Genomic DNA, 13,797 nt, shown 5'->3' on the forward strand with positions numbered 1-13,797 from the left:
AATTGTTACCTAAACCAATCAAATCATCTGTGGCACTCACAGCTTTAAAGAAAGGCACGCAAGACATTCAACAGCAACGTCTCATACAAAAAAAAACTTCTGAATTAGGTTTTAAAAAAAATGGTGGTCAAGTGGTTAGGGACGCTGGCCCTGGGTACTTTTGTTGCTTGTCATCCCTTTGCTTCCCCCTCATTCCCTGTCATCTCTGCTGTCGCTATCACAAAAACACACTCCAACACCGGGGGTGTATTAATTGGTCAGTTCACTCAAATTACAAAGAACAACTTCTCATTTAACCCAAGTGTCCCCATGATTCAGCGTCCTCATTACACTGGATAATCCACAGAGCACGCTGTCAGCAGTGGTCAGCGTGAGGTCCAGGGATTGTATGGAGCCATCAGGACTTTGTTTCTGGAAAAATATTTTTTTATGTCACTTTCGTAATGATTTATATGCCATTTTAGTCAATTTTGATTGAGATAAACAGGGTGGGGCAACAAAGTCCTCAGCCAGAATTGAACTGGGAGCGTCACATGATATGCATCCTAAACCAGTGAACCACCAAAAGCTGCCATTTCAGAGCTGTGAGCTCCACAAATGAGGTTCCATACACCTCCACTGTTTTGGTGTAGCAGCAGAAATATCACCTCTAAAAACAAGTACGACACTGTAGTAAATGACTTGGCCATAACCTCGGTTTCAAACAAAAAAAGCCTCACTTCCTCTGACCTTTTTAAACACTCTGTCTATAACAACAGTGGGAATTTCACCAAATCTGCAGTCCCAGGACTCGGGCCAGTCATGTGGTCACTCGGGGAGCATTCCACTTTTCGAGAAAATACTGCACAACAAAGACCACTCATGTTTGTACCAATCTTATAATTTATTTAAATATATTTCGCACACATATGTATATAAATATATATGTATCTATATATATATATGTATGTATGTATGTATGTATATTTAACAGCCATTTGATAAATGCCTATCATTTAAATTTATGGTTTGTAGGTGGATTCCTCTTATGCTTTGCTTTACAGTGCGTACATATGTCTCTTGTTTAAGAGGTGTAGTATGTACAGTGGAACCTTGTGACAACTCAAATATATAAATATAGGCGGTACCACGCACTACTGAGATCCACAGGAGGACTCTGATTTACAACCACCACTTTTTTTTTTAAACGTCTTGCAAAGACGCGGAGAAACCTTGATGAAATTAATAATTTAATCACAGTTCTTTCTCAGTGTGAGCACAAGTGGGGGAAACTATGCCAGCCGGGGTCTGTGAGAGCTTTTCGTCTGCGCTGCGGGTGGTGCAGGAACCCGAAACGCTCAAACGCAGCAAACCGATCGCAGAAAGCGAGTCGTGCTAAAAACAGTACATTTGGATTTTGCTCTTTTCTTAAAGAAATGAACAGAATAAAAATATGCAATCCCTTTTTTTGTTGGTTTCGTTTCAGCGCCATCTTTTTGGACGGCAGCAGGAGGAAAAAAAGGCCCCGTGTTTTTGTTTCTCTCAACCACTCGTTTCTTTTTTCTTCTCCACTCTTCAGTGTCATCATCTTTATCTTGCTCTGGTTTTGTTGCTCCCTCGTGGTGACAGCCAACCATCGAGGCCCAGCCAGAGCGGTGGGTGGCAGTAATCCACGCCTTATAGCAGAACAGACCTCACTGAAGGGCAGTACTGTGCCTAATATCAGTTGGGGCTGGTCAGAGTATTTTAGGCTTCCCTCTTACTGTCCAAGGCACTTTTTTCCCAAGTTTTTTTCTTCTAGAGCACTTGTGTTTGGCTTCAACCTGCAACAGATAGGAAGTGAAATTCAGCGTTGTCTCTGACTTGGCAGCACTTTAAAAATTCTTTCCTTTCCAACAAAAGATCTTGAACAATAAATCAATAAGCTTGATTTGCCGCAGATCTGATGTTCTGGCACTGCAGCTTGCAGAGCCCATGCATATCAACACAGCACGAATATCCTCACTGTGAACAATTGTCTTTGTCTCCGCACAGGAAAACATGAATCTTTATACTGTGAACTTTGGCCCTGACTTGCACTTAATCTTTCACTCTTATCTGATGCAGTGGTGGGAAAAGTATTCAGATCTGTTACTTAAGTAGCAGTACCACAAATCCAGTTTGTGAAGTGCAGATATCTGCAAATAGGCTTAATGTATCAGAAGTAAGATTTCTGATGATGTCGAATTGGCCATTTTGGAGTATTATATTACTGGATTATTATTATTGTTGCATTCATCTGTGAGCAGCATGCTTATGCTGTATCCAGTAAAAACAAATTTATGCTGCTGGGTAGTTCAGTCTTCAACAATCCATCATTTTTAGAAAGCAATTGTGTAAAATCTTAATCTCTAAAGTAATAATAATAATAAATAATAATAATATTTCCCTCTGAAATGTGTGGAGTAGAGGCATTAAGTACACAAATACAATGGATATACTCAAATAAAGCACAGTACAGGTGGCCCAAACAGCACAGCATTTGAGAAAATGTGCTTTGCTGCTTTCTACCACTGATGCATCATGTGTCTCATTTGTGCTGGAAAGTAACTGAGTACATTTACTGAAGTTGTTCTTAGTAGGAATTTGAGATACTTGCGCCTCACTTCAGCATGTCCGTTATACTTCTACTCCACTACACTTCAGAGGTAAACATAGTATGAGTAGTGTTATTTTACTCCACTGCATTTATGTCTGGTCTGTACCAGAGTTACTAGTGACGTCACAAATTCCTGCCAGCTTTCACATAAAAAATATATGAGCCAATAAAAATCTAATGCATTGTCAGAAAAAACATAACAGCATATAATCAAATGAGCTCCACCTCCACAAGCTGCCTCTGTAAATGCTGCTGACACATTAATGCATCAGTAGGAATAATCCAGTAATTCATACTGTAAAACAATATTTATGTGCTCCTACAAACAGCTTTTACTTCCTCCACCGCTGCCTCTTTCTCACAGTCCTTTTGAAACTTGGATCATTTCCTGCGTTAAACTGCGTGACTCACGCAGTGTCACCTGCTCCGGCCCACCTGGATTCTGTTTCCTACATCTCATAGCACGTTGTCACATGTCTCCCCTTTAAGCTTAAACACTTACAGCATGTTTGAATTGGAGATGAATACATTACAATACCTTGTGTGTGCTACCCCTCTGTGCACTGCGGGCTGCCGGCGAGGCGTGTGAGAAGCCGCGCGCATCGTTTGAAGTCTGAGGAGAAGATAAAACAAGAGATTTACATGTAAGTGGACGCCTTTCAGAGAGGGTGTTGATTTTGGACTCAATCCTCATGGTGTGTGAGGGTCAGTGGAACTGTGGCTTACATGCAGGTATTGTGCAGTCTCTGGTGTGGTGGTAGAGTCTGTACACATGCTTCCTGCACTTGGGACTGAAGTAGAGCGGACCTGAAAGAGAAGAGCAGGCTGTATTAGACCATTTCCCGCTGCGCAGCCACCTGCTAGCATCTGCTTTTACGACCATTATGCACGTCTGTCGTTCACTTCATAATATACTGCCTCTCTGACTTTTGACACGCAAGCACAGAACTTTGCATCTTTGCACCTTACCTGTTATATGTTTTAGGAATTTCTCCTTCTTTCTGAGGTCTCTGGGGAATACGACTGTGGAGAGAGAGAGAGAGAGAGAGAGAGAGAGAGAGAGAGGATGGGGAAAGTGTCAGGTTTAAACCTACAGCTGCCTTTGAATAGCACAGACATTTGCATTTTTTATGAAGGCCTGGTATGAATGCTCTCATACTTTCTCACTTACCTCTGGTGGTATCTAGCCATGCAGACACTTTTGCTTTAGTATCTGCCTCTGAAAGTTTTGCCTCCCATCTAACATCTGCATGGCTACATATCACTTAAGGTAAGTCAGCACATGTTTTAGGCCATTCGGGCACTTTTTCCCATGTTAGTTTCATCAGTTTTCATTTTGAGTGTTACACCTATTCTAGCAGGCTGCATCCTTCATCACAGGCAACAGCATCCTCTAGAGATCCAACATAAGGGCCACGCCCAGACGACAAGCCGTCACTCACCGACAGCCTTTTCCCCTCTGTTTGTTTTGGAGTTGCGTAAATCTGTTGGTCCCACCGCAGGGGTCCTCGCACGCGATGTTGACGGGGCTTCCGTTTTCACGCCGTGGCGACCCCGGCTCTCCTCCACGTGTTTCATGATCTCCACTATCCGCCTCAAGTCCTGCTGCGCGTCCCTGCCGCCCGCAGCGGCCGCCGGAGCCGCCGAGGGCGCGCTCTCGCCGTAGTGGCCGGTCAGCGCGCACATCAGTAGCACCAGTCCCATGCTGAAGTGCCTGCGCAGTCCGCTCATAGCTCCCGTGGAGTGAGAGAGGGGGAAAAAAGTGAACTCCTTCCCCAGCAGCCTCTGGGAGAAAAATAAGTCAACCGGTCACCTGCGAGGGAGATCGAGAATGCGTGTCAGATCAAAGTGGGTCTCCGTTAGGCTGCTGTGAAGTGATCCAGATCCCCGTTAAATCCGCGAACTGCTGACTGATAGACCAGACTTTGACTGGAATCTGTCCAAATCTAGTTCTTGTGGTTTTCCTTCACCTTTTCTTTAGACAGCCAATTTTTATATGATTTTTTTTTTAAATCGATGTGCAAACCATTCACTGGATGCCATCCTGACCATGACTCAATGGGCTACAGGTGGTTTCGTAGCCTGTTTGTCTCATGGCTTTAGTTTTAAATCTCAGGATTTCCTTTGCAAAATAGAGTTAAGAACAAATTACATGCACACAATCCAAGTGCAGTAAGACATGGGTTAGGACAGAAAGTAATTCGGAGAAGAAATGTGTGATGGGAAGATAAAAATGTCCTTACCTTCAGGCCTCGATAACCTTCTCCAGTCCAGTCCTGTATGAATCCGTCCAACAACGATGGAAATGCGAGTAAAGACCTGTGCGCAACTTAAGGTTCCTGCTTCTGTGCGGTCCCAAATATGTCCCCTTAAAGTCTGCTCTCATGGAGTAACCATCAAAGCTTCTGAAGTAGCTGAGCATCCGTGGTCATCCTCCGAACAGCGGCGGGGAGAGAGCGGCCAAACGGCTGAAGGATCCGGTGCTCCAAGTCCCGTGTGCGTCCTCGCTGAAGCAGCAGCTCGGTCGCCCTGAAGTGAAGCTCACTTTTTATTCGGTCTCGCAGACGCGGTGACCTGTCCCCTGTGGGTTACTCCGACGTGTCTGTGATGACAAGAAGACGCATTATTGGCACTCCTGAAGCGGAAAGTCCACTTGAGTTGACTGACCATCACTTCGCGCCGTTTGAAGTTTTCTGCGACCCCCCCCCCCCCACCATCACCCCATCACCCCCTCCTTTCCGTTACTCCATTTATCTGTGCGATACGCAGTTACAGGAAGCGTTTCTCCCACTAATACTTCCACTGAAATTTCCAATCAGCCCAGTATAGAGCGCAGATACCGGCATCTTAGTGGAAATACTCCCATATCCTTCTTGTGATTCTCATAACTTCATTATGAGCCATTGCGCACTTTACATCCATCATGGGAATTGAAACTCGATCACTCACCGTTTAGGGATGTCTCCTTGAAAATTAATTACGCACGAGTTTTAAAACCTATTGCACTATAGCTTCTGCTCAGAGCAACCGACTGGGCTACACAGCGTAGTTGGGGTTTACACAAGGTTTCTCGCCATTGGACATTAGTTTGCACTTTGGTTGGTAGTCCGCAGCTTTCTGTAAATCGGGGCGTGTAATTGGCACGCCCCCCACCCACTGCCCCTCTACTCAAATCTGCCTGACCAGTGAGACTTGTGTAGTTTAGCTGAATGTTAGGAAGACATGGCGAGGGAAATTTCAGAACTATGAAAATGGAGCGTCACAAGTCGAAAAAGGAACTTAATAGTCTCATCAAACCAAAAATGCATCCGTTGTGACAGCAAGTCTAGCTCTGTTGTGTTGCGCCATTGTCTGATAATTGCAGGCTCATTTGTAAGAACCACTTGGACAAAGTGGTGACTTGTGTGGCCGTGCGTAAAACCTTGGTGCTGAAAGGACAGCGCGCACTGTCACCCTGCGCCCAGCGTCTTCTCTGAACATGAATCCCCCATATTTCCTCAGGAGAAATTTAGTGGTGGTGCCTTCTGGTGTGAGAGCAGGCAGCTGCTGCGTTGACAAATTCATTTGAGCAACCAAAAAGGATGATAAAACATATGGATGATATCTGGGTTTCCTCCGGTGGGCTAGTTCTACAGACTGTCTTTGCATGAACAGCAAATCTGCCTTGAGGCTGCTGGTGAGATTTCCTGCCGACAGATGAGCAGAAGTGCAATAATTAGACATATCTGGTCAGTTTGGGGAGTTGGCAGGTGCAGTTGTGCGAGAGACACAGTCCCGGTCATCAGCCCATTTATGACATAGAGTACATCCGCCCATGATGAAGCATGCTACAGGGAGAATGTACATCTGGAGCAGAGCCTGACCTCTGATATGCCTGCAGGACTCTACAGACACACAAAAACACCTACACAAAACAACAGAGTTAATCAGAATCATTAAGATGAGAGCAGGGCTGCACTGTGCTCTAAACTCATTAGATGTGAGAGCTGTGACTGTCGATTGATCATTTTTCCCCTGAAAAGACACAGTTTATGTGTTGCTGAATCTAAACTGCAAATATTCTCTCATTCTGCAAATATTTAGCAAATGATTGTCATTAACAAATACATATTTATTGTACTCACTGTTATTCTGAAATGAAAGGCAGCAGTTTCAGCAGGGGGCATCATTCTGCAGTCACTGTACATCCAGATCCTTCCTATGTTCTTCATATTTGTACTGTTTCATTCCTCTTGTGAATAATAACAGACAGTTATGCATTTTAGCCAGATGTGGGTCCAGAAACCTCTCCATATGGGTGGTAAAAGTTAAACGACCGCTGAGCCGATCGTCCACATGGGTTACATCCGACCTCTTGAGTCTTAAATTGAATTCAGTCTGAGTTTCAGGAAAACAGTAATGATTTAATGAATTAGTTTAAATGGCCAGTAAAGCCAAAGCAAGATTGATGTTTTCATAATTTTCGTTCTTCTCCTAAACGGTCTGGCAAGCAGGTGAGTTAAGACATAGTGTACTCTCTGTGTTTTGGCACTTTGCTTGCTGTTCAGTTCAGTGGGTTGCCTTCATATTTTTGACTGCTGCTGTCATTTTATGAAAATCTCCTCTGCACATCACAAGTTTGACAACTTAAAAATAAAGAAACTCTGGTATCGCTTGTTCTTATCAATGTTTGGACACGGCGTATAATCTTGTTTAACTCCGCTTTTACTCTCATGCAGTTGTATGACCTCTCCAAACCTTAATACAGTCACATGTGAAACTGGTTTGTCCAGTTTGTGTAAGTCAGTGAGTCATGTTCATATGATTTTTAGTAAACCACATGTGGTAAACCTCACAGATACACTTTGGTGGTCACTGGTTTCGACACGCCAATTGCTTCGTTCTGCTTTCCCTTTCAACTCTGTGATTTTTTTCCCCTGAAAGGCCTTTTAATAAAACCTTTCGGGGAGCATGTGGTCACTTTTTTCACCAGTGGGCCCATTTTCTTCCTGAATTTCTTGCCCAAGTTGAACATTTCACTTCCTCAAGGTGTTATTCAAGGACACTTTGTCAAAGAGTGAGGCCTTCTCTGATGTAGGTCCCAGCAAACCTCCGCAATCCGCAATGACGTATCACTGTCCTGCCTCTGGTGTCCTACAGGATTTCTCTCCTTGTGTTTCTGATTAGAGAAAAATCATTCGTTCCTCATTTTATCTACACAACTTCTTTATCTCTCTCAACTTTTGTGCTTTCAGCAGATTATTGGCTTTTACTCGAGATTGGCGTAGACTGGAAGTTGTCCTGTCGCTGTCAGTTCAATCTGTCAGCACATGTATATTGAAAATAGACATATTATACACCCATGAAGAAACAGAAATTATTGCTGGCTACAGCTGTAATATCTGTGTGTGTGTAGTTTTGACAGCTTAATAAACCCACCAAGACGGAGAGATAATGCACTACCTTCACCAGCTCTGTGGTCTTTTGGTGAAAGAAGCATGAGCAGTCTGTCCTACATTAATAAAGAATAACAGACATGGCAGGCATCAAGTTGGGCAACAGATACTGACTCAAGTAACATTACATGGAGCAATTTATCTGATTTCACACAACTCCCTCTGGAGCCACATGCCTTTTTACAGCTTTTTCACATGCGCAACAGTGATCCTCAAGGGCGCAAAACTGATGAAGTTCTTTGAACATAAACACACAGACAGACATTCCTGAAACCATGCATTTTAATGCAGCAGGAAAACTGCAAGCAGCGGGAAAATTCAGGGTCACTGTGGGGGTTAAAGTAAGCCGAATGAATGAGTGCTGTCAAAAAGACTTGTGAAACTTCATTCATATGAGCAAGGCGTCCACCAGCTTGAGAAAGACAATACACGTCATGCATTATGAGCACAGATGAAAGAAGTGATTGTTACATTTTTTTTAAGGTGGACTTTAAGGTGGATGTGTTTGGTGAGCAGTTTTTAGTGGAAGGACTGGACTACCATGCACTGATTCATTTGGTACATCCACAGAGTCGAACAGTGTGGAGACAGTTGAGTGCGAGGGTTAAATTTGGACAAACATGGAAAGGGCTGTTTGACCAAAAGAAGAAGAAAAAAACCAACGAAGTCCTCCAGTTTAATTGAGAGATACGTTGTTTGTAACTGCCCTCCACATTTCATGATCCGACGCCCTTCAGCAGGGTGACGTCTTCGAAAATTCTTAGAGAAGTTGTACGAGTAATTAAGTCTGAGTAAACTGAATTAAAATGTGATTCAAAAACAGTGCTAACGCTGTAATACTGTCACTGAAAAGCAACAATAACACTGTCAATGAAAATACAACAGTAATAAAGCAAACTGCCAAATTCACAGCGACCGTTTTATAGTTACACGTGTAAAATGGAAGAAACTCATCTGAAATGCCTCCTGTCTGTGTAATATTGGCTGTCGTCATCAAACAAAGCTTTAGTAAGACATCAGCCCGAATGGCCAATACTTTGTGATGGTCTGCTGAAATGCATAAAATCTGATAGAATTTAAATGTATAGTCCTCTAGCAGTCATTGAAATGTGTGATCACATGCCAATTTGAAAGAAATCTAATGGAGCATGGAACAGATTAGTAATGGTGCTTTATTTCCGCACAGGACCTTTCAGTTATGCTGGCTGATTTCTCCTCTTTTTATGACTATATGTCCATGTTTGATTGACATTTCCCAGACAGACCAAAGGAATTCAACCAAGAGTTGTAATGAGAATCATTTACGACTGTCTTCAAGAGTGAAAACAATGGAGAGAACAGAGCAAACATTATGCCAAAGATGTTCTGCTCAGATTTTCACATGCACAAAAAAATGGCTTCATCCTCAGCGTTGCCTTCACTTGGACAATTTCACCCTGCTTGTCAAACATGCACTTTATATAAAGTGTTTTTAATATTCAGCAAACTTTACACCAGCATTGTCAAAGTGAAAAACGGATTCGTGTTTCCTGATTGCAAAATTGTAGGTTTTGGGATCCAAATTTAGCGCAGATGGGCCAACAAGAAACGCCCTCCTCATCCAGGGCTGCAAGAATGGAGGCAACGTGAAAACACTTACAGCCACAGTGAGAATAATACTAGAAAGAGGAGACAGAGCCTCAATCAGCAGCCCTCTCTGGATGAGCAAAGGTTAGAATAAGAATCTGCAATCTGTGTGGGTGTGCCTGTGCAAATATTGTACATGTCTGAATGGAAGAATGTGCACATTATAAATCACTTCTCTGCGATGTGGAAAGCAGCGGGCAGATCGGGGATGGTGCTGGGCTGACATGCGGTGGGATTACTTCAGGATAGTCTTCATCAAAAAACATCAGGGGAAAATAAATGCACCAACTTCCTCACTCCTGCATACATGACTGTGATACCACGATGACGGATGTTCGATTCGTAACAGCGGTTTTATATCGATATGTCACAATCAAAACATGTCACTCAGCTGTTAAATACAGTAGCTGTGAAGGGCCAACTTGATGATTAACACATTTCACCTTAGTGGCCTTCTCAGCAGTGCCACAGGGGTGGTTGTCAACACAAAAAAATCCTGCAAATACTCAGAAAATATAAGTTTTATCGGGCATAAATTGCAATTTTTCATGTGAGGCGAATATCTTCAAACCTCCAATAACTGATTTCTTGTTGGCTGCTCATGGACAACAGTTGCTTATTATTAAACTGATACAGAACAACATTAGGATTTATTTGGCAGCATGTTGCTGGCCATCTGGTGATTGCAAATCCAATATTCCCTCTCCTTTTAGCCCTTCTTTTGATCTCACCTGTACTCCTGAGAACACTATAACTCTTAAGACGCAGAAGAAGTTCATGAGCTAGTCGGTAAGTGTTTGATCCTGGAGAAGTGGAGTTCAGAGGACAGAGCTTTTTCACTGAAACAGCAGCCTGTTGCTGCCAAAAACAATACTGTAAGAGCAATGCAAGTGAACCAAAAGAGTAAAGTATGTGGGCTGGAAAACCACAACAGATGTTGAATGTGGCCAAAACGCTCTGTAGAGCTGAGGGGAAATGCACAGGTGATAATTCCATATGGTTTTGTCAATGTGAGCGAACTCTTTCAGATTACATCTGGTCACTTGATCCATTATTATTCTAAATATATCCACTACTTCTTTGCTTTAACAAAAATATTTGGTGTGGAACATTGAGGCAGGAAATAAAAAGTTACCCCACTCACATCACATTTTATCAACACTATGATAAAATTTCTTGTGGAAATAATTTGTGAAACACAGCAGAGCTGCAGGAGAGCTGCTCCTGCTCCAACTACAAGTGGGCAGGAACTAGCTCAGTCCGCCCCACCTCCCCATAATCATACTGTACCACATGAAATCCTCACTGGACAGATGCACATATATTAATGTCACTGGTTATTAGAGTTTCTGCTTTGAAAAAAGGTCTGGCCGTTGGAATCATAAAAACCTGCTGTCATTGAATTCGTACATGCAGCTGCTGCACAACCCGGGTGAACTGGCGGTTTCTGTGTTGCACAGTGAAATGATTAGTAGTAAAGACTGCTATCACAAGGATATATATGTCATACATGCACATAAAAATGAATTAAATACAAGTTAACTGCACATGCACATGTCCATTTGAATGCAATTCTTCTTATTATTTAAGTCTTGGCCCATTTACAATCTAATAGGAATTCAAAAGCACACTCCTCCCACCACACTTCTCCATGTAAGATGCATATGTTTGTTATTAGAGGCTGGAGTCATGAAGTTAAAGTGAGAGGGTAAGTAATGTTCTTTAACACTTTGTGTCCTCAGACTGTCCGTTGCATTGTTATTGCGAGTGTTTGATGTTGACTGGGCTGCGGTCAGTACGACTTTTGCAATCTCCATCTGGCTGCCAACCTTGTACTCCTTACTTACCGCAACTAGAAAAACACATGTTCAGTTGTGTTTTTGGAAGGGCAATTTAGGCCAGGCCCTGCAAACATGACTGCGTCTCATTTAAAGCTGCTCGGTCAGTGCGTTTCGCTTAATCAAGGATGGAAACATGCAAATCGTGTTAAAACACATAATATTTGTATCCAGCTGACAGTAACATGGAGTGAGCATGATTGATGATTTTTTAATGGCGGTGAGACTGGGAGCTATTATTTCCTTTGCATCATGGTGGACTAGCTCACTGCACAGGAATGCCACTGTAGCTGTCAGCGTAATCTGCAGTTTTGTCATTTGCAAGCGTGCAATGACTGTAGAGACCTTTGATACAGAGACCATCCTTTTGGTTAAGTTGATGTTTTTATTATCTGTTGACAAGGAGTTGGAGGCTAGGCATTGCTTAGTCAATTAATATATGACTCTTGCTAAGAGGACAAGATAATATGGTTTTGTTACTTTGTGTTGCAGCCATGCATGATTGCAAAGAAACAACTTCAAGCCAGAATGGACAGAGGTCAGATAGTCTTCCTCATTAGGGTGCTTCTGCACCTCAGGAGCTACACAGAGTGACAATAGTAGAACTCATTTTCTCTGTCTCTAATTCTGATAGGAAAATTAATTATCTATGATGCCCTGTGACATGTGTAAACATATGTTGTGCAGCAAACATTTTGACATAGCAGGAAAACAGCAAGTGTGAAAAATAACATAAATGTTGATGATGGAGATTATACTTTAATGGCGAATTAAACTTTACTGGTAAGCCCAACTCTTGGAAAGATAAACTGCAGGCATTGTTAATGTTATTAAATACACCTGTGCTTTTCCTGTTATTGCAGGCCTATTATTGAGGAATGGAAAGCAGGAACTTGAGTCACAAACTATCCTCATTTGGTTAGTGATAGAGACTGTGAAAAAGAGACATCTGAACCGACATCAATGGGAAAGAAAAGCACAGATTTGAAAATTGCTGTTGAAAGCACATATCCGACACATGAGAAAGCAATGCGAGCAAGCACAGCCTTTTGTTAAAGTTCACTGTGCACAAATTTGAGAAACCATTCACGCTGAGTCACTTCATGCATCATGAGCAGGTCCAACAGCTATCAGATGTCAAAAAAGTGTAAATGCATCCAAGAAGTATTCAAGAGGGACTGAAAGATAATATCCCACCCCACCTGGGGAGGTGAGACGCTTCACTCCACCAGATGTTGAAAAGGTGTACAATGCATCCACATCTCCGCAACTCATACTTAATAATTACATCCCAAATGCATCTATAGTCAGCAGTCTGTGGAAAAAGCCTCTACGGGGCCTCCCCCAGAATGATGGCAGCTGAAGTTGAAATTACAATTAACTTAGCTGTTGTCTTCCCTCTTTGTAAAGCACGAGTAATTTCACAACAGACATCACTGAATGATCTGTCTTGCTGTTGTAGCTCAGCTGCTAAGTTATTCCTCTTCTGGTGTTTCTGGTCAAACAGCTTCCAGTCCATCACCAGCACCACGGGGGCTCGGACTGTAGCTTACCCTGATACGAAAGGACAAGTGTAAACAGCGGCCTGAGAGCTCCGTAGGGTAAAAACCATATTGCTCTGCAGAGATATGGGGGGAAAAATGATATGGTCAGATGAGTCATCCTTCACCATATTCCTGAGTAGTGGGCGATGCAATGGTGCTCAATTTTCCACAAGATAGAAGCACTGCCTCTTTTTATACATTTAGCATGTCTGTATGTTTACTTCCATCATTTCTATTGAAGCATGTGATCTGACTTTACTGCAGTCCCTTGGCAAGTCCAAATTGGACGCTAGATCAAGTTCCTCTCGATCAGTTTGATTTACTCAAAGCCATAAACTGACTTCGGCCAGCGGTGACAAATTGTTTTAGGACGTGTCTTGAAGAGTAAACTGTGAAGATCGGATAAACATCCTCTCTCCCAAGATCAAATTCAAATATACTTTATTGGCACTAAGTGACATATTACTGAATAATCTTTCACATGAGAAAAGAAATCTCTCTCTTTCTCACACACACACACACACACACACACACACACACACACACACACACACACACACACACACACACACACACACACACACACACACACACACACACACACACACTTTTAGCTTCCCCACCTTCTCCACCCGAATATTATTAGGGGATGCTGTGTCATTTGGGTTCTGTCTTGTGTTTTAGCTAAATGACCGACTCAAATTCAAGCCCAGTCTCCCGCATTAGTTACATGATTG

At 42.7% G+C, this 13,797-nt stretch overlaps 1 protein-coding gene across 1 annotated transcript; it reads right to left on the reverse strand.

The window, feature by feature from the left end:
- Positions 1-992: 992 nt before the first annotated feature.
- Positions 993-4,975, reverse strand: alkal2a (ALK and LTK ligand 2a). Its single transcript, XM_070987711.1, has 6 exons — positions 4,861-4,975; positions 4,060-4,430; positions 3,587-3,640; positions 3,344-3,424; positions 3,156-3,230; positions 993-1,802 (listed from the first exon to the last, which is right to left on the reverse strand). The coding sequence occupies exons 2-5, from the start codon at positions 4,346-4,348 to the stop codon at positions 3,166-3,168; spliced, it is 489 nt and encodes a 162-aa protein (XP_070843812.1). The 5' UTR covers positions 4,349-4,430; positions 4,861-4,975; the 3' UTR covers positions 993-1,802; positions 3,156-3,165.
- Positions 4,976-13,797: the final 8,822 nt, after the last annotated feature.

The sequence above is a fragment of the Chaetodon trifascialis genome, chromosome 19 (genome assembly GCF_039877785.1).
Source record: "Chaetodon trifascialis isolate fChaTrf1 chromosome 19, fChaTrf1.hap1, whole genome shotgun sequence".
In the NCBI taxonomy this organism is placed as follows: domain Eukaryota; kingdom Metazoa; phylum Chordata; class Actinopteri; order Chaetodontiformes; family Chaetodontidae; genus Chaetodon; species Chaetodon trifascialis.

What these genes read in the sequence shown, in the direction of transcription:
- alkal2a (XM_070987711.1), bottom strand. Translation starts at nt 4,348, where the DNA reads ATGAGCGGACTGCGCAGGCACTTCAGCATGGGACTGGTGCTACTGATG. An exon ending in CAGAGGGGAAAAGGCTGTCG is followed by an intron (nt 3,641 to 4,059) that starts GTGAGTGACGGC and finishes CTCTCTCCACAG; the next exon opens with TCGTATTCCCCAGAGACCTC. An exon ending in AGACTGCACAATACCTGCAT is followed by an intron (nt 3,231 to 3,343) that starts GTAAGCCACAGT and finishes TCTTCTCCTCAG; the next exon opens with ACTTCAAACGATGCGCGCGG.